Source organism: Camellia sinensis, chromosome 15, assembly GCF_055761805.1.
Source record: "Camellia sinensis isolate YWXY chromosome 15, ASM5576180v1, whole genome shotgun sequence".
Taxonomy (NCBI): domain Eukaryota; kingdom Viridiplantae; phylum Streptophyta; class Magnoliopsida; order Ericales; family Theaceae; genus Camellia; species Camellia sinensis.
Genome location: NC_138975.1, coordinates 117,208,399 through 117,228,714, shown reverse-complemented (window position 1 = coordinate 117,228,714; position 20,316 = coordinate 117,208,399). Strand labels below are relative to the sequence as shown.

At 37.2% G+C, this 20,316-nt stretch overlaps 1 protein-coding gene across 29 annotated transcripts in view; it reads right to left on the bottom strand.

Annotated features, from left to right (window-relative positions):
* Positions 1–904: 904 nt before the first annotated feature.
* The window catches only part of LOC114318696 (uncharacterized), a 108,787-nt gene continuing 89,375 nt past the window's right edge, over positions 905–20,316 (bottom strand). For 3 of the 29 annotated variants that reach the window (XR_014357237.1, XM_082910038.1, XM_082910021.1), the window contains exons 2-8: positions 20,149–20,219; positions 19,992–20,045; positions 15,907–16,047; positions 15,398–15,541; positions 12,092–12,151; positions 10,616–10,844; positions 3,548–6,962 (exon numbers count right to left, since the gene is read on the bottom strand). Coding sequence is in view for 26 of the 29 variants with exons in the window: in XM_082910021.1 (XP_082766147.1) it covers positions 3,960–5,087 (1,128 nt within the window). In the remaining 3 variants the exon portion in view is untranslated. The other 26 variants (XM_082910023.1, XM_082910033.1, XM_082910034.1 and 23 more) reach the window with 23 other exon arrangements.

Sequence of the window (20,316 nt, the reverse complement as noted above, 5' to 3'; positions counted from 1 at the left end):
ATGTGACAAAAAGTGTCAACACCACTAATAGCCTTCCTTTTATATATTAGAATAGATAGATGTTGGAGAGCCATGAAGAATAGGACTTGATAAAAATCCGATATCCACGTTATTATGTACATACATATATGTGCATATAGAGAGTATCATAAAAGAACTGAACGAATTTTTTAAAATATTTTTTAAAATTACCAATCAGTGCACAGATAATGCATGTGTCATATGACACTTCTAACAGATAAATCAACATTCAATTGAACTTGGTAAATCAAAATTTCAACGTGTGGCCATTTCGGTTAAGAGGTCCTTGTTTCAAATCATGAAAGGAGCATATTTATTTATTTTTTTTTCGAGAATCAAGCAAAACAGCACAATATATTGAGTAATGTTTGAGGGCCCGAAATTCGTGGGTCGAATTTGGCTCAAAACCCAAAACGACGTCGTTTTGGGTTTTGATTTTTTTTTTTTTTTTCTTTTCTTCCGCCATTTTCTTCTTCTTCGTCTTCTTCGCAGAGACAGAGAGGGAGAGGGAGAGAAAGAGAAGAGAGAAAGAGAGAGACAGGGAAGACAGGTCGCCGGTCGCCGATCGCGTCGCCGCGCCTCCGTCGCCGATCGCCGCCTCTGCTCGTCGCCGTGCCTCCGCCTCCGTCGCCGATCGCCGCCTCTGCTCGTCGCCGCGCCTCCGCCTCTGTAGCCGATCGCCACCTCTTCTTCCTCCGTCTTCTTCCTCCATTTTTTAGGCCCCCTCCAGTCCTTCCTCCCCCTCCTCCTCCTCCCCCTTCCCCCTCCCCCTCCCCTCCCCTCCCCTCCTTCTCTTCTTCGTCTGCTGAAAAAAAAAAAAAAAAAAAAAAAATTCGGGGCATTCGGGGGTCCCGTTTTCGGGCCCCCAATCACTACTGCAATATATTATTCATGAGATAGCAGTTTTACAGATTTTGCCAGCTGGTGTGCTGGCTCGACAAGAGCCCTACCCACCTTAGTTACAGATAAAAACGTAAAAAACTTACTTAAGACTAGCACATCCTGTACAACCAAATCAACCTCCCATTCGAGATTGTTTTTTGTCACAAAACTATAACCAAAAGCTGGCAATCCGTAAATATCGAGAGGCACTGAATTTTCGCCTTGACAGCCCATTTTATCGCCTCCAAAAGTGTTCGAGCTTCTGCCAATAGAGGAGAAGGCAAACAGAGAGAGAGCACTTGCTGTGAGACCTGCACTTGAGCTTCATCAAAACAGACCCATGCCAGCCCAGCTACTTTGGTACTTTGATTCCAAGCGCCATCCACCACACAAGTAAAGAGCTGAAAAAGATCATGTGAGGTTGCATTGCTAGTAATAACATAACAATTATTGGAAGAAGGAATCTGCACCCTTACTTTAGCACATGTAAATATATCATGAGTATCTTTTACCCAGCCATGGGTCCATTGCCATCTAAATTCAGACACTAAATTTAAAGTGTGATCTATTGACAATTGCTTGTGTTCAAACACTTTAAGATTACGCTGCCGCCAGATTGCCCCCATAACAGCAATGGAATGGATTATAATATCTTCCTCCTGAACAGTCCTATTCCAATCTGTCCACCAAGTTCGAAAATCCACAGGATTTCGACAAGTAAAATCTAACCCCAAAACTGTACCCCTCCAAACTCTTTGGGACCAAGGGCATTCAAAGAAAACATGTGCAATGGTCTCATTTGCTTGCACACACCTAGCACAAATGGGATCAACCTGCAAACCTCTGCGTTTAAGCTGCCACTAGACCAGAAGGATATTATGGAGACACCTCCAAATGAATAAAATCCACCTTAAAGGTATTTTTGTTTTCCACAATTTTTTCCAGATCGAAGGATTGATCACATTATTCCCATTCACCCTGTCAAATTTTCGCCTAATGGAAGCCCAGTAGCCTGATTTAACCGAGTAGATACCATTCCTACTTAGTCTCCACACCAACTTATCAGGGCAAGATATTAAAGGAATATGAATACCTAACATGGATTGAACCACATTTTCAGGAAATAACCATCGAAGGAGATTTCTGCGCCAACAAAGATTTGAAGAATCTATCAAATGATTCACTCGCATTGAAGGTAGATATTGGTTTAACCCAAATTCTTCTACTGGGTTGTCCTGCCCTGGAATCCACAAATCCACAAAAGGGTTTATTGATTGCCCATTGCCAACTCTCCATAGCAAACCAGTCTTCAACAACTCCCTACCCCAAAGAAGACTTTTCCACCCCCATGAAGCTGTCGTAGTCTGTCGAACATGAAATAGATCCTCAGCAGAACAATATTTACCTAAAAGCACTTTAGCAAAAAACAATGTCGGATTAGAGATTAACCGCCATGCTTGTTTTGCTAATAAGGCTTGATTGAAACAGCCCAAATCTCGAAAGCCAAGGCCACCCTCCAGCTTAGCAACACACAAACTATCCCATTTTTTCCAGCACAGCCCGTAGTTTTTATCTGATTTCCATAAGAAACGACGTATTATGGCCGTTAATTTATAAGTGACAGCGGATGGCACTTTAAAGACAGACATAAAAACGACGTATTATGGCCGTTAATTTATAAGTGACAGCGCATGGCACTTTAAAGACAGACATAAGGTATAACGGGATGGCTTGTAAAACGTGTTTGACCATAATACACCGACCCGCAAAGTTTAACAGCCCACATTTCCACCCTTGCAACTTCCTAGCAACTTTATCGACCAAGGCCCTAAATAACGACGTTTTTGACTTACCCGACCAATCCATGGACGCCCCCAAATAAACTCCCGGATGAAGAACCACTTTAAAATGGAAAATAGACTCCAACAGAAGTCGTTCTCTAGAACAAAAATTAGGACTGAGGTATAGCTCGGACTTATTAATATTAATCCGTAAGCCCGTTTGTTGGCAGAAATCATTCAACAACCATTGCAAGCACCATACCTCCTCACTCTTAAAATGCATAAATAAAAAGCAATCATCTGCAAACAACAGATGAGAAATTGGAGGTGAATGGCGACTTATAGCAATACCCTTACAAATACCCTGGTGAGCAAAGTGAGCCAAGCCCTCAGATAAGGCTTGCATGACAACGATAAACAAATAGGGCGACAGAGGATCCCCTTGCTGCAAACCAGCTTTGGGAGTAAAATAATCTGATGGTTGGCCATTAAGTAACACTGAAAAAGATACGGTTGACACACATTGATATATCAACTGGATCCATTTCTCCGTAAACCCCATAAGACGAAGTATAGCAATTAAAAAATTCCAATCTACCCGGTCATAAGCCTTATTCATATCTAATTTAAGCCCAAAAAACATTTTTTTTCCCTTTGTACGATGTCTAACAAACTCAATCAACTCATGTGCGAGCAAAAGATTGTCCGAAATGAGCCGCCCTTTGAGAAAGGCATTTTGACTATCATCAATTAAGTCAGGCAGCACCTCTCGCAACCTATTCGCCAAGACTTTAGACCCAATTTTATACAGCACATTACAGAGACTAATTGGGCGAAAGTCATTAATAGTCATTGGCGCCTTGTTTTTCGGAATCAAACAAATAAAAGTTTTATTGAGTTCCTTAAGTAAAAAACCAGAATTTAGGAATGCGAACACCGCCTCAACCACCGATGGACCCACAACATGCCAAAATTGCTAATAAAACCCCGCAATAAACCCATCAGGCCCCGGTGCCTTCAATTTCCCAATTTGGAAGACTGCCCTCTTAATTTCATCCCGGGTAAAAGTTTGATTTAATAAAGTAATATGGGCCTCACTTAAGTGACAATTAAAAACAGAAATTAAACCAAAATGATTTGGAAAGGCACCTGCGTAGAAATGTTGCGAGCTCCTATGCTGGTTGTGCTCCTCACACTTAAACTAAGATTTGAAATGGTTAATAAAGGCTTGATGAATCTCCTTCTGATCTGTAAGAAGTGAGCCATCCTCCGTTTTTAACACAGTGATTTGATTCTTCTTCTTTCTCCGAGAGGCCATTTGATGAAAGAATCTTGTGTTCCGCTCTCCATGTCGCAGCCATCGCTGTTTTGAACGTTGGGCCCAGTAGATTTCTTGCTTACTAAGTAAATCCTCCAACTGCCGTTGAAAATGCTGCTCCAGTAAAGAATCATCCACGTCACAATATGCTGCTGATGGTGTTGTAATAGCTGCCGTGTCTCATTAATCTGTCCTTGCAGACTTTGGTACGACAAACGGCTCCAATTTCGAAGGTGATTAAATACAATATTCTGTTTCCGACAAACCGCAAATTGGCTAGAACCCGGAGTTAACACATGCCATGCATGGGGAACAATATGCTTCAAAGTGTCATCCATTAACCAGATAGCCTCAAAACGTTTTATGCGCCTTTTTGGTCGAACCACCATGTCCGTATCAAAAACCAATGGGCTATGATCCAAGCGTTGAATTGGCAGAACCATAAGTGATGCATTAGGAAATTTTTCAAACCAATCTGAAGACACCAACACTCGGTCCAGCCGTTCATAAATAATATTCGAATCAGAGCGATTGTTGCACCATGTATACCACACCCCTTGGTTTGGAAGATCAATTAATCTGTATTTAAAAATAAGATCATTAAAAGAACTCTCACCTCGAATTGTTGTAAACTTTGGGCTCCATTTGTCCTCCACACTTCGCACTTGATTAAAATCCCCAAGTAGTGCTACCGGTCGTGCACATCCTTGTATCTTCTGCCCCAGCTCCTGCCAAAATTTCATCCTTTCTGATAACGCTGGATGCCCATACACGAGAAATAAATACCAATCACCCATTACCACGTCAGAAATATGTAACAACAAATACCGATCAGTGGCGCCAACACTAATAATACGTTGACAATCATCCCATGCAGCCCACAAACCACCCCGACTGCCATTACAATCCACACCAACACAATTGCGGTATCCCAGAGACATTCGAAAGAACTCCAACTGTTTAGACATTTGCTTGGTTTCACTGAAAAAAATTAAATTTGGCCGCCATCGATGGGTCAATTGTTTAGCCACTCGAACTATTAGTGGATGACTCAAACCCCTACAGTTCCAGCTGAAAATCCTCATGGCCTCTGAGAAGGTTGTTGTGGAAGAACCTCCTGAAAAACCCCTTCTATATCTTGCGATGGTGATGAGAGTAAGAGCTCCTTCATACGCGCCGCCTCCATTTCAATGAAAACACCATCCGTAGTCGTCCATGGGGGATGATTAACAGACTCCCCTATGATATCTGAAGAACTTGGTTCAGAATCATAACCCGACTCTGATCCTCCTACCAACCTCTGTTGCAAACCCATTGTCGCCTGGAATCGTCGTTTATGCCAACGAGAGGAACCTTCACCCGGATCGACCCCACCAATTTGCCTACTCCTTTGCATGCATTTCTGACATCGTCTAGAGAGATCCAGCAATCATTGCGAACGAGCTCCTGTTCAATAAGTCCGAGATGAGGCAGGCTAAAGAGTACCAGCAGCCCCTATCGAATTTGCGCGTCCATTGCTCTCCAACCCAACTATGAGACCACAGTTCGTTAAGCCATGTTGAATCTTCCGTCGTCTTTTTCCCACCGGACTAACAATAACTACCGAATCTGAAATCCCTCTAACATCATGGATATTTACCCCTTCTTCCCCAAAACCACCCTCAACCTCCGCAACCCCTTCCGAAAAATAAGCAACTATGGTATCATGGTTACTATCCATCAATCTTCTTTTGTAAGGAGGCCCATCTACATGTTCCATCGTCCAATGCTCTGTGTAAGGACGGCCCAATATCTCTTCCCCTCTTGAACTTGAGGCATCATTACTAGGCCCAATAGACTTTATCAACCCGCCCTCAGGAGACCCAGCTAGAACCAACGTCCGTTGGCCCAAGTATCTCTCACCATACGGAAAATTCAACCTTCGGCCCAATCCATCATGCTTCAGAGACTGAATAGTAGTATCCCAGTCCATAAACTCATAAAACCGTCGGCCCATAATTTCCATTTTCATCTCTGTAGACCATTGTCTTCCCCGCTGCGAAGATGTCTTTTCCGCTTGATCGATGTCCATCAGTAGCCGTCCTGCATTTGTGCCCATAGCTTGAAGACCGTTAGCCCATTTATTCCACATTAACTCAAGCTTAAATACTAAGTTGATCGGCTCATTTGGCAATGGGTCAAGATCCCGAGTCAACTCAACTTGATGGTCCACCCCAACCACCTCCTGTAGATGGTCCTCCACTGGTATATGGACCTGACCAGCTAGCATGGCAGCACCTAACCCCTGACTATCACTATCTGAAACCGCTGGATGACTGTCACGATCCCATTCACATTCCCAAGCTTGGACGAAAGCAGTGTGACTTGGGCTATCCAAAGAGAGCTCACCACCAGTAGCTAACATACCCGAATAGGTGTCCAAGTCGTTCGATGATGCAGCCGAGTGGATCGTCTCTCTGGTCGGTGTGCAGTCACTCGGATTCTTGATGTATACAGTCTCTGATCACCTTGTTGAATCACCCGAGTCCCCAGTTGTTGGGCAACTTGAGCTAGATGATTATCAATAAAAGTTTGACCCTCCTGGAAGGACATGGCACATTGCCCATCAGTATGACCAATCTTGCCACATTTTCGGCACATACGACAGATACGTTCATATTGACATTCAATCCATTGATGGCTTCCATCCAGAAATGTTAAGAAAAAATCACTTATCAATGGCGCCTCCAAACAGATCCACACTTTACGGTGCAGATAGCGTATGTTCCGTGGCCAAACAGTATCCACATCAACCTAAATAACTTCTCCAATGGCCTTGCCTAAACAAAAACCTGCCTCAGCAGTATAGCATTCAAGCAGCAACCCAAACATGAGAACCCAGATCCTAGCACAGGGAATGACGAACTTCTCCAGCACCAAACCAGGTCGCCAATAATCTACTATCAACAAAGCCCTCGCAACTGCACAAGGACCATTGGCAATTATAAGCTGCAAATCATGTGCATGCTCAAACGAAAAAATGTAGCAGTTCTTACTTTGACCTAAGACATGCATAAACCCCTCCAGATGCCAAAGATCATCTAGATACGATTGCATCAGATAGACATTAAATTCCCTAATATCATGAACATATCCCACTAAACACTGGTGATACATATTTTGGCCCACCCCCTAGATTGTTGCCTCCATTTCCATATTCACCCCACACCATAAATGATGCTAGGATGGAGGAATATATGTACGAGGAGAAAAAACAGCTCTTCTTTCTTTTGAATATTCACTACCCACCACAGTATCACTACTGTCCATCCAGTTCCCTTCATGAAACGGACCCCCAATTAAACTCGCCATCCTAAAAAGGAAAATACAAGGCTGAACCTCCTTACCACAAAAGAGCCGACCAAGTAGGCCCTGTCCAAACCTTGCCCAAAACAAAAAGGGATAACAACAACCAAACAGACACAACACAGAAAGAGACACAAAGCCAGCAAAACAAAACAAAATCAAAACTCCCAAGCAAATGAAAACACCGAACAAACCAACTCCCTCAAAAGGATGAAGAACAACCCAGGTTCTCGAGAGAGAGAAGATGATCTACAATCTTAGAATACTAATTCGAACATATTTATTTTGTTAAGCTGTGTTTGGATCATGAACTTGGGTTAGTATTTAGAAAAGACATAATGAAAAACTAGATAAATAATAATTACATTTTACTTACTTTCACCCACCGTTTCTATTTCCTTTTTCAATTTTATGATTCAAACACAACTTTAATATTTTAACAAGACTCAATGGAGAAACCTACAGCCAACCTTCCTACTTAGAAACCTTTGGGGGCTAGATATCATCTTTCCAAATCTCAGGGAGGAATATGAAATTAACCTCAAGACTCAGCTAAGTTTGAACAATATATTAATCTAAACTTGTTGAAAATTTTCTTTAATGGGAATTAACCTTCTAAAATTTTACATATCTCCTCAATCTTCATGAGAAAATTTTCAATAAAATTTTACAATTTAGTGATACAATCACATATTTGCCCTTTTTTCCAGATAAGAAAGGTAAAGCAGCTCCTGGAGGTAACATAATTGTAAGTTAATTGAAAATTATCCGAGAGTTATGATTTAGTCACACATTGAGACTAAAACGGACAAACTATCAATTCAAACAGGTTCCCAAAATTCATGGTATAATTTCTAAATGATCAATGTATATATGTTGGGCAGCCATTTGCTAGTTACTTGTAACACCCTGTGAGCAAATCAGTATACTCACAATGGAGATAAAACTTTGATCTTTACTTCAAGAACCCCATGTGCTTAATTTGCTTAATGTCAAACCTCAATTCCTTTGAACACCATCTATTACTCGGAGTCAGAATCTGATAGTGGCATTTGGTAAGCTTCTTTTGGTTCCATGTTAGTGATGGAAGGAGGACGATCTTGGTTTGACACCGCTCTCTTCTTGTGTCTCTGATTTGGTCTATCTTGATCATCTTGGAAATTTTCACATGGTGATTGAGAAAACATATAGAAAGCAGAGGAAAATAAAAACGCATAAAACAAATACTATTTAACGTACAAAATACTTATGCAAGTCCCACTACAGTGAATTGGGCAGTCATGTATGCATACCAAAATTAAGATCACTGATGTTTATGTTTATTAGTTGTAATTGTGTTAAAATAGGAATTAATATCGGAGATTGATGTCAACTGTAAATTGCCTTTACTAAGTATAAACAAGAAGTCGAGAAAAAATTTGAGTAGTTTTTCTTTCATTTCTATGAAATTTATACATTTGAGAGGTTCTATCTCAGTTGGGTGTGAGTTTCTTCCTCAATGGAAGCGAGTTTCTTACAGGTTTCTTCCTTGGGAGTAGAGAATTGCATTTCTGAGTAAGAAACGTCAACCAAGAAGGAATTTTTTTGCTACTAAGAGTGAAAAACCCAATAACTTAAGCTAAAAATGCTGATTTTACCTTTGATGAGGGCAAGCTTCCGCCTCTACAATGAAAGTTTTTGACAAAAATATTTACATCATATTTAATTTTTAATATTTTTTTACTATTTTAATATAAAATTCAAAATTCTAATGCCTCAACTCAATGCCTTGAGGGTTATGCCTCTCCTCGCAAGGGAAAAAATGCCTCATGCTACGCATTTGCCTTTAAAAACTTTGGTAATTAGTAGTAAGAGGCGCCAAAAGGAGGAATGTTGGCAGTAGTTTCCAAAATTATTCAGGTTTTGAGGTTGGGAACTATATAACACATAACATCAGCAGCCTCCAGGTAGTTCAACACAAAGTGAAACACAATTTCATTTTCCAAAGGAGCCATTGAATCAATGTGTCCTTGAAAAATGGTGGGGGATAATTGTTAAAGAAAATTATTAGAGAATATCAATGAAGGAACACAATCATACAGGAATGATTGGTGGTAAGGGAAACAAGTTCAACTAGCAAGCAATAGATTCCCAACAAAGGAACAATCATACAAGAATGAATTTGTGGTGAGGGAGACAGAAAAATCCGTCTTTAGGGTTTTTGTTTTGTTTTGCTTTTTTTTTTTCTTTTTTAGTGTCTGAGTTTGGGGTGGGGTGTTGCTTTTTCAATGAGAATGACAAGTCTAGAAATTGCAAAGCTGGAAAATGTGAATTGTTCAATGAGATGATTCAGAGATATGCTCAAAGCTATCACTTGGTACAATAATCTGTTAGGGGCAGAAATAAAATGACAATGAATAGGCAATAACATGGCTGTCAAGAAAATAAATATAAAAAAAAAAAACAAAAAAAACAAAAAAAAACAAAAAAGGCTGCTACCTACAAGGTATATGTGACTGCATTTGAACTAAATGAAGGGAAACTTTGAAGAATATGTTGGGAATGGGATTCATACCACATCCACCAATGTGAATGGAAGCACGCAATGCAAACACCAAAGAGAAAAACAATTAGACACAAATTTTTGTAGTTCGGCACCAATTGCCATCATCAATGGAAGAGAGATTCCACTATGAATAAAAAATAGATAATACATGTGAGATGGTCAACACACTCAAAACCCATATCACTACTAGAACCCCATGGCCAAGAGTAGTTGAGCCCTTGATCACTCTAGTGCCTTCACGGTATTTTTTGTCATCCCTTACATCTCTATTTTATCCTCTTAATCTCGCCAAATCATATAGTCTCCATGACTATTTATAATAGTCTATCCACAAAAAAACTAGTTCCATAAAATTAAGTAACCAAAACCAACGCATTGGGTTCCCCAAGGGATTCGGACTCTACTATCCTAACCCAAATACATGTTTAAACTAACCTAACAAATGTATCGGACCCACATATGTCACATGGGTGGACTTATCCTAACAGAATATCAATAGAAGTCACTAAATTAATCAAGTAAAATATTATGCAGCCAAGACATCACATATATAAAAAATAATTAGAAGGAAAATAATGATGCTGAAAAGTAGAAAAGGGAAATAAGACTAATCATGAGTCAGAAGAACATCAATGAAATCACATTGGATTGGAGATGAAGATAATGGCTGGGGAAAAAAAAACAATAACAATGCTCCTAGGAGCACAATATGCCATGACTTACTTTTTTGCTCAGTTGAGTTTGATTATTTGATTGACTTGGGTGAGTTGATTGGCTCCTTCGCAGCCAGATGCTGCCAAAAGACATCAATGCTTCCAAGAGGAAGACTAGGCCAATCCTTTGATCTCCCAGGCGATTGTGGATTCCATTCATGATGCTACCAATTCTCTGTTTCATTCCTGTCCCTTTGGATAGAATGGTTTGGCACCTACTTACCAAATAGGATCTGCATCTTCAGGAACAAGTGCAGGAGTTTTTGTTCTCAGCGATGAGATAAACAAAAAAGGTTTGAGCAGACATCTTGTATGTAAGAGATGCAACTCTAAGCTCCAGAGTGTATACTTCCTTAAAAAAACTACAAAGTTCAATGAGTATCAATCTAAGAAGCACGAACACTTCTAAGAACGTAACGTGCCGTCTCCGACCCTCACCGGACACCTAAGTAGCACAGGCGCGGGTACTGGTATGCTGATACGGCAAAACCTTAAAAAAAAAAAAAAAAAAAAAAAGAGAAGGATACGGGTACAGCTGGAGTACGTCAACAAATTTTTTATTTTTCATAATTTATAGTTTGAGATTCAACTAACAAATCAAAGTTTAATACCAAAACTAGAAGGCGAAATTACAAAACCAAAAGAGAAATCACAATTCAACAACACCAATACCAAAACAAAGTCTATAAGCTATTTTAATGCCATTAAATATGGGAAATTACAAAACAAAGGTTCATTCCAAAAGCAAACTAAGTAATATTTGGAAACTTGAAACATCAATTTACACTTTCATCAACCTCATCATTGAATACTATATCTTTCATCTCTGACACATCAAGTAAAAGAGTTGCAATTTCAAGTAAATCATAACTCTCTAATAAATTAAATGTATCACCACCAATGTCCCATAGCTGGGTGTACCCCCGATGTACCCATCATGTACCTACGAACCCAATAAGTATTTCAAGTGCCCCGATACGCATGCAACCCTAACAGTACGCGTACCAGTACCCTATAAGTACCTGGTATGAGTATGGCAATATTTTCAGAGTACCCTTGCTTATAGCCGGACACTTTCCAACAACACTAATGAAACATACCACGAGTTTGAATAAATAACTTGGAATATAATGATACAACAAAAATTAAGTAAATTTATACCTGTTCTCCTCCTTTATACTTTAAAAATGGATATATTTTACTTAAATATTCATATATATGACATAATAATTATTTATCATTATATATGACATAGGGTTGATAAATAAATAAATTATATATTTTGCAAAAGTCCTGAGCATGTTGTGTCCTACATTTTTAAAAAATTTACATGTCGGTGCATCAATGTCGTGTCACGTGTTCGTGCTTCTTAGGTATCAATAATGGAGTGAAGGTAATTAAACCCCTCAGCAAAATATACTAATTCATCCATTCAAGCACCAAAAGGAAGCTTAATTCTAAAAAAAGCTTGTCTATGTTAACTTACAAAAAAGGGGAGCTCCCTAGAGTCACCATCTTTGATTATTTGAGAGATCCACTTGATGATCTGCCAACCAAATAAAATAGAAACAACTCAACGTGAAAAGGTGCACTAAACCACAAAGAATGTTGCATTTGCATTAACTGCTCAATACAGAGTGAAACATATCTCAATAATTAAAACATGCAGTAAAATCCATCGCACAACAGATCGAAGGCCAAATGTCTGAACTTTCTTCAGAACCATTGTACCTCACAAGAAGTTGTGATGCCGGATCCACATCGTCATTCAGAAATGCCTCCAACATGTTTTTTGGCTTTTTTCCCCTCAATTTTAATACTATCCTCGGTAGCATTCCTTTTGTAACGTACAATAATTAACTGTGGCACATCTGTTATAACCCTCCTAGGTCCACATGTTTCATAGTTGTTCTCCATTTGAGTGTGGAAAAACAATATCGTTGGAGAAGAGAAATTTAGTGGCTAATACAGTTGCAAAAGATCATTTGTTAAATGTTCCAGCATAGAATAGTCCAACACGATCATTATTAATTAAAATATTATAATCCATAATTAGTAAGCACACATACTTCTACATAAAAAATAAAAAATAAAAAACCTACAAATGGTTCTAGAAATAATAGTGGACAGATAGAAAGATCATTCCTTCAACTACACAAAGCAAAAGCAAACAACCTCTAATCATATGTACAATGCTGCTGCAATGACATCTTACACAATTACTATTGGAGTTTATGAATAATTTTCACCTTTGCAATATAATACTACATGCCTCACATACGCTACATGGTGAAAATTTTTATTATATAACACCTTCTGTTTCCTACACTAAATAGCATTATTTGTATAGCTGCAGAGGAATCACATTATTTGTACATATGGCTTGATCACAGCAATTCATTCTATGTACTTTCTACACTTCTTTGTATTTCATTCTTTGAGATGAATCCTGTACATATAGCTCGATCCATAGAACAGAATCAACCAACAAGAGTACAAAATTTTTGTGAAAGATAACCTCCAAAGTTTTTAAAACGACCAAGAATCATAATGAAAAACTTTCACCTTCTTTGGTTTAGTTTATGAATTGCTTTTGAGATTTTTTGTTTTTCAACTTTTTTTTTGGGAGGGGAGGGTTTTTTTTTTTTTTTTTTCTCTCTTTTCTTTTTAAACTTTTTAGATGCGTCTAATCTAGATGCACTTAAAAAATAAAATATTTGTAAAAAAATCTGAAATTGTCTTCAATCAACTTTTTTCAAATTTTTTTATAAATATTTTAAATTTTAAGTGCATCTAAAATAGGCAGATCTAAAAAAATAAAAAAAATAAATAAAAATAAATAACTAAAATATGAAGAAAAAAATTCACTAAAGACAAAAAATAAAACAAAACAAAAAAACTCAAAAACAATATTGAGTTCCAAAAGTTGGTTTGAACTCAAATAGGAAAGCAAGGAATGATGAATACTTTTAATTGGCCATGCCTCACATGGAGAACATAATCTAATACACCAAACAATTGACATGCTTTGCGCTAGATAGGCCATGGCTAAATATGTATTTACCAAAACTTTTAAATGTGAAAGCGTAAGTTTTTAAAATGACCAAGAATCAACACACAAGCATTTCAAATTTAAAATTTTTATATATAGTGAGAAAAAGTTATTTAAAATTAAATATAAATGTATGTATAAATACTTTTCTCCTCAAGGTGTTGTTGAACATTTCATTACAGAATAGGAAACTTGCCCTCATCGAAGATGAACTTGACATTCTTAGTTTCAGTTATTGAACTTCTTGCTGGAGTCTTAACTTTATATTTTTTTCTTGGTTTTTTCCCCAGAATATGATTGTTACAAAAGAGGTTCTTATTTTTTATGTTTAAATTTAAACTAGGTATTAGATCATCAAAAAAAAAACTAGGTATTATAATAAGCTTAATAACAACCCAAGACAAGCTCCCCATATATGTTGTTACATAGACTCATGTACGAGTATCGAGTGCAGGTGTGTATTCAAGCGTCAGACCTTCATAAATTTGAATCTTGGGATACATATCCAAAATTGGATATGGGTACGGGAACACGTTATATGCATATTATATGATACTCTCGGGTGAGATGTTGTAAATTGTGTAGAAATATAGTAGAAATTAAATCGGATACAAGAAACATATGAAATTTCTATATCTAATTTATGTGAGAAGCTAAAAATATTGCTTTACTAACAAATGTCTGTTTTTTCTTTATGTATTGTCACAAATTAAAGGATCTGAGTGTTCAAATTGGGTACGAGTGTTGAATACATATCCCACACCCTTACCCATGTCATATCTAGTGGCCACGAGTACTATGGGGGAAATAAAAGAGTCCATGTAACACAGCTCCTCATATTTATGTGCAAAACGAGTACAAGGTGCACATGAGTTGCACGTCTCAACTTGTGATGTGCAAGTCTTTGGAAAGTTTGGCCCAAAAATAAAAAATAAAAAACTCAATGCATTTTACCTTAGCCTCGCCTCGAAATGAGCCTCAATACATCTTTTAAATACACAATATATCCGTATAAACATGACATATTGTAGGATTTGTGGCTCAAATCATACATTAACTTTCTAAGATTAATAACACATATTTTGAAAGATTATTAAAAAGTACTTCAATTTTTTTTTTAAATTTTTTTTAAAGAAAAAAAAAAAAAAGAGCCATAAAAATGAGAATTACATCTTAAAATTCCAAATCAGTGACAAGCCTCTCTAATCTTCTCAAAAAAAACCATATTCAGATGTCAAAAGGTTTATGAATGCAATCGGATTCTTGGACATTTCCAAAAGTTTCAAGTAGAAATTCTCAGCTGCTTACAGCACGAGAGTATAGCGCATAAGGAAGTTGTGACCATGTTTTTTGATACCCTGCATTTGCAAGGCCAAAGGGCACATGTGGTTTTAGCATTTTATGTTTCAGAATTAATCCTGCTATTAGATTGAATGATTTATAATGTAAATAATTTCACATTATTTTATGGCAGTATAACACTGTCAGAATTTATAATAGCAATAATCACTGACCACCTTTTCCAACTTAGGACACCATTTGGATTAAGATACTGGCACTTAGGCAAAAATATTCCAATGCCAATAGTGATCCCAACTAAGTTCGACAGAGAATAAAATTTCAGAATAAATTGCGACCAAGTAGGATACACATCACATACATGACCCTCAAATTAATTAATCCATTCACTACGACAAATGTGAACTGAACTACAACTAAACTTGGAAAACATTGACATGCCTGACAAACAAAAGGTGACACTTGTTGGGCTTCCCCATCAAGCCAGGTAAATATCAACCGCTTTTCCTTCAGTGCAACAGCTGCTAGTGATGACGGCTGATCTTTATCAACTGTGGACAGTGCTTCTTGGATCCTGCGCAGAGTCTTTACAATAGTAATTTACTCCATTTAGTAAACTAGAAGAATATACTCGCATTTGGGCATGCATTTTGTGTCATAACTTCGAATGAACATCAGGATCTTTGCCAGGATTCAACAAATAAAGTTCTTTCACATTCTATGTTTTCTTTCTAACCGCTTTCTCTACTAATTTTTTTTTCAAGTTACCTTTTCTATTCTTTTTTAGGTAGTTGTCTATATTAATTTATGTAAATTTGTCTTCGAAGTTTAGAAAAATGAGCTGATATCACTAGACAATGATTTCCCAACAAAGTAGCTAAATCATTTCTAGGAAATAACTACCAAGTAGGGATTTAATTTAACATAACAAGAAGGCCAAACAAACTCACTGCATGCATTTTGTTGAGTTCTGGGCTTGATCTTCCTGCTAGAATAACACAGTACCAAATCGCTGTTTCATTTCCAGCACGAGAATAGCCACGGGCATCACAACCCAGCTCCATGGACGTCACGCTTCTCAATTGTGGAAGCTTAAGGAACGGAGATTCACAAAATCTTAGAATGTATAATCTGGGGTTGTGTTATACTTATACATGTATATGAAAATATATCCCAACAGGTATGTATTATAGGCATAGGAATATAGACATAGTTATATCTTCATATAACTTCAAAGCTATGTTACATACACACGGAAACGGGTATCAGGTGCCTGCATGTGCTGAACTATCAAGTTCATCAAACCTTTTATGTCCAAGGACACCAGAACACAACTAGATTCATAAACTCTCAACGGATGCTGCCCATGTTTTACGCTATAAGAACCAAAAAAATAAAAAAAAACAACTCCTATACATCAATATATTCAAATTTCTCAACAAAATTCAAAAAAGGATTCAATGAAGGCTCTCGAGATCCAATTGTAAAAGATGGTTAGAATTTTACTTTTAAAACAAAAATGGAAGTCTTAAGACTCTTTTCTTTTCTTTTTTTTGATAATAAGCAAACTTTATTGAAAAAGCATCAAGACAATACAAAGAATATAAAACCAAAAGCAAGCAAAAAACATATACAAGAGTAAAACAAAACAACTACAAAATCAAGTCCTCTACGAAGTCAACAAAAGTTAGCACATCCGGGTGTACTGATAACGATATCTAGCCATGGAACACAGTGAGCAAACGCCATTCGAACCATGGCACCAAACGCGTCTCCCCCAAAAAAACTTGCCTGTTACGCTCCAACCAAACTAGCCACATCAAACAATGGCTAGCAAGCTTCCATGCCTTCCGACATCTCTTCCCAACCCTTCCCCCAGCCCAACTCTATAACACTGCCATCACTGACCATTGTTGAACCCAAGGAAAACCAAAAATAGCAACAATAAACATCCAAAGACGTGAAGCAACCGGACAACAAACAAGCAAGTAATCCACCATCTCCGCATATCCACAGCACATGCAACACAGTTCACTAAAATATGACCACGACAAATCAGATTATCAAAACTTCTTCCATCAAGCTCCCTCTAGATGTTCCAAAATAAAATGGGAGGTCCTAACCGCCATTCACCTCTTTTTTCTCTTTTGAACTCTAGCTACCCTCCAAGAAAGCAAAAGGTCCCAAACATTTGAAGGGAAGACCCCAACCACGTCAAACAAGACTAAAAGTAAGGCCCAAATGTCCCAAAAGATGTGATCCCTCTCCCTCCTCACATAATCACTAACAACAACCCATCTATCAATTGCTATTTGTCTAGAGCTAGACAGGCCAGCTCTAACTTCTCTCCACAGCAAATATGTCACCAAAACTGAATCCTCAAACACAAACTTCACATGATGGTGAAAAACATACCCAACCTTCCCAACACCCTTTCAAAGGCCCACACCGATGCACAGAAACCTCCAAAGACATCCAATCACCCTGCCTACACCCATATTTTGCCAACATAAACCTTCTCCAAAATTTGTCCCACTCACACACAAAACTCCATAACCACTTTCCCAAAAGAGCTTGATTGAAGATTTTAAGACGTCAAATCCCGAACCTCCTACTCAAATAAGGGAGTGAACCGTATCAAATCAACCAAGTGGTTCAATATATCCCCCAACCCACCCCAAAGAAAGTCCCTTCACAACTTTTTCAACCACTTAGCCACTAAGACTGGAATGATAACCACCAAACCAAACCAAACCAAACCAAACTAAGCATTGTGTCCCAATTGAGTGAAGTCGGCTACATGAATTCTTTTGTTCTATTCCGCTATGTCAAAGGCTATATGACCAATTAAATTTAATAAATTCAATCATTTTTTACTACAACATCACATGTTAGTTTAGATCTTCCCCTCCTAACGTTTTCATTTATGGTGATCATATCACTTTTACTTACTGTTTCATCTACAAATCTTTGTTGCACATAACAACCATCTTAATCAGCGTAGGGCTATCACCTTTTTAAAAATAGAAAATATATATATATATATATATATATATCAAACTTAACCTAAAATTAATTCATCTAAAAAACCAGCAAGGAATTCTCTAAAACAATCGCCAAACTCCAATTAGTTAAAGGAATCACTAAAACAATCACTCACTTTTTAATTCATGCACTCCAACCTCAAAAATTTTGTAACACCACTACTTTCAAATACAACACAATATGCACAACGTTAAGGTTCAAACATTCACAAGTGGGGATCAAAAACCCTAATATTTGCACTAAGGCCAAGTTTGGGAAGACTAAGGCCAAGTTTGGGAAGACTAAAAAAGTGCACTTTTTGTCTTTTTGGACTAAAAAATTGAGGTTGAAAATATGGATGTTTGGGTTAACTTTTTGACTTTTTATTGAAAAATGTGTAATAAAAAATTGTAAAAATTGATTTGTAAGGAAAAATTAGAATTGGGAGTTGTGCAGCCGTAATTGTTGACTTTTGGTGAATAGTGTTAACTTTTTAACTTTTTGAGTAACTTTTTGGCTTTTTGGCTTTTTTTGAAGTCCCCAAACTTGGCCTAAATAAGTGCACTTTTTGTCTTTTTGGACTAAAAAATTGAGGTTGAAAATATGGATGTTTGGGTTAACTTTTTGACTTTTTATTGAAAAATGTGTAATAAAAAATTGTAAAAATTGATTTGTAGGGAAAAATTTGAATTGGGAGTTGTGCAGCCGTAATTGTTGACTTTTGGTGAATAGTGTTAACTTTTTAACTTTTTGAGTAACTTTTTGACTTTTTGGCTTTTTTGGGAGTACCCAAACTTAGCCTAAGGTTCATAAACATTTCTACCTTTTTTACTAGTCCTCCCTCCCTCCCTCGGAACATGTTTTAAGTCAACCAGAAAATGTCGATATTTCTGCTAACAAATCTGTGACTTTCTCATTGTTTTAACAATTAGTATATTCATTTTCAAACTTTTTTACGGTATATCGTAGCATTATTATTATTTTTTTTATTTAAGGAAGCTAACATATTCTGACTAAAGCCAAGAATTTACATATATGTAAAGGGATTTAAGAAACACAAAACTGACTCCTTGGCAACCCTATGTCAAAATGCGGATTGGAAATTTTGATGAGACTATCCTGTGTTTTGCTCTTTCCTTTTTTATCATGTATCCTCCGTGTTTTTATAGTTTAATAAATTAAAAAGGTTGTATTTATGCCTTGGTTCATGGGAACAAATAATGCTTTGTCTATTCTCTCATCCATGATAACCATAATCTCAACATTTTAATAAATTAAAAAGGTTGTATTTATGCCTTGGTTCATGGGAACAAATAATGCTTTGTCTATTCTCTCATCCATGATAACCATAATCTCAACATAGAACAGCTTACGAGCATTTAGTAGATCACAAAAGTAAACTAAATCAGCTAAAGGATATCTATAATAATATTTGTATAATAGCACAGCCCATTGGAACCAATAAACACAACCTAGTCAATTTCCCATTAACTCTCAAATGCGGACACAAAGATGATCCCTCACAAAAAGCAACTATGCAGGATGCATTGCTGAGTCATTTATTCTACTATGTGGGAAAAATGGTGGACACTCTGCAGGCTTATACTCCCGTAAAGTCTAAAGAAAAAGGGTTACTTTATAAGGAGGGACACATTTGACAAAAGATTCTACCACAAATTTACACAATACGGAAAAAAGGTTGCAACACAACGTCTTATCAAATGAAAACAAAATCATAACCCGACAAGTTCTGTACAATTCGATTCATGTGAAGGAAATTATCAAGGAACATTTCTACATAGGAAAACATTTACCGAGGAAAAACTTCATAGTCATAAACATTTGCGTTTGTCAATCACATGAGGTTTACTTGCACATTAGAATTAGAATCACTGTAACAAGCCATTTACACAATGGTTGCACTCACTCAAGTAATATGACCGGGCAAATTTTGTTATAGTGTCAAAGCCCTAATTATGAAACTTGATAAAGTACAAACAAACAGCATTACCTTGATGTTTATTCTGTTCCATTATATCTACAAATAATAAAATGTTGGCAGGTCCTGCAGTAATGTGCGCTGGTTAGCTTGTTATGTACATACACATTATTTATGTTACAAAGAGTAGCAAGAAAGACTATGAAACAAAATAAAAAGAGTGACATACCAAGGTACACAACAGGTTTGATTTCATGTTCTTTCAAAAATACAATTGCAGGTGCAGATTCCACTCCAAACCTGTTGTTGATAATAAGAACACTGTCAAGGTCATACACCATCTTGGGAAAAAAGGAACAAAAAAAGTAGAAAAATTCAGAAAAGAAATGCAGATTAC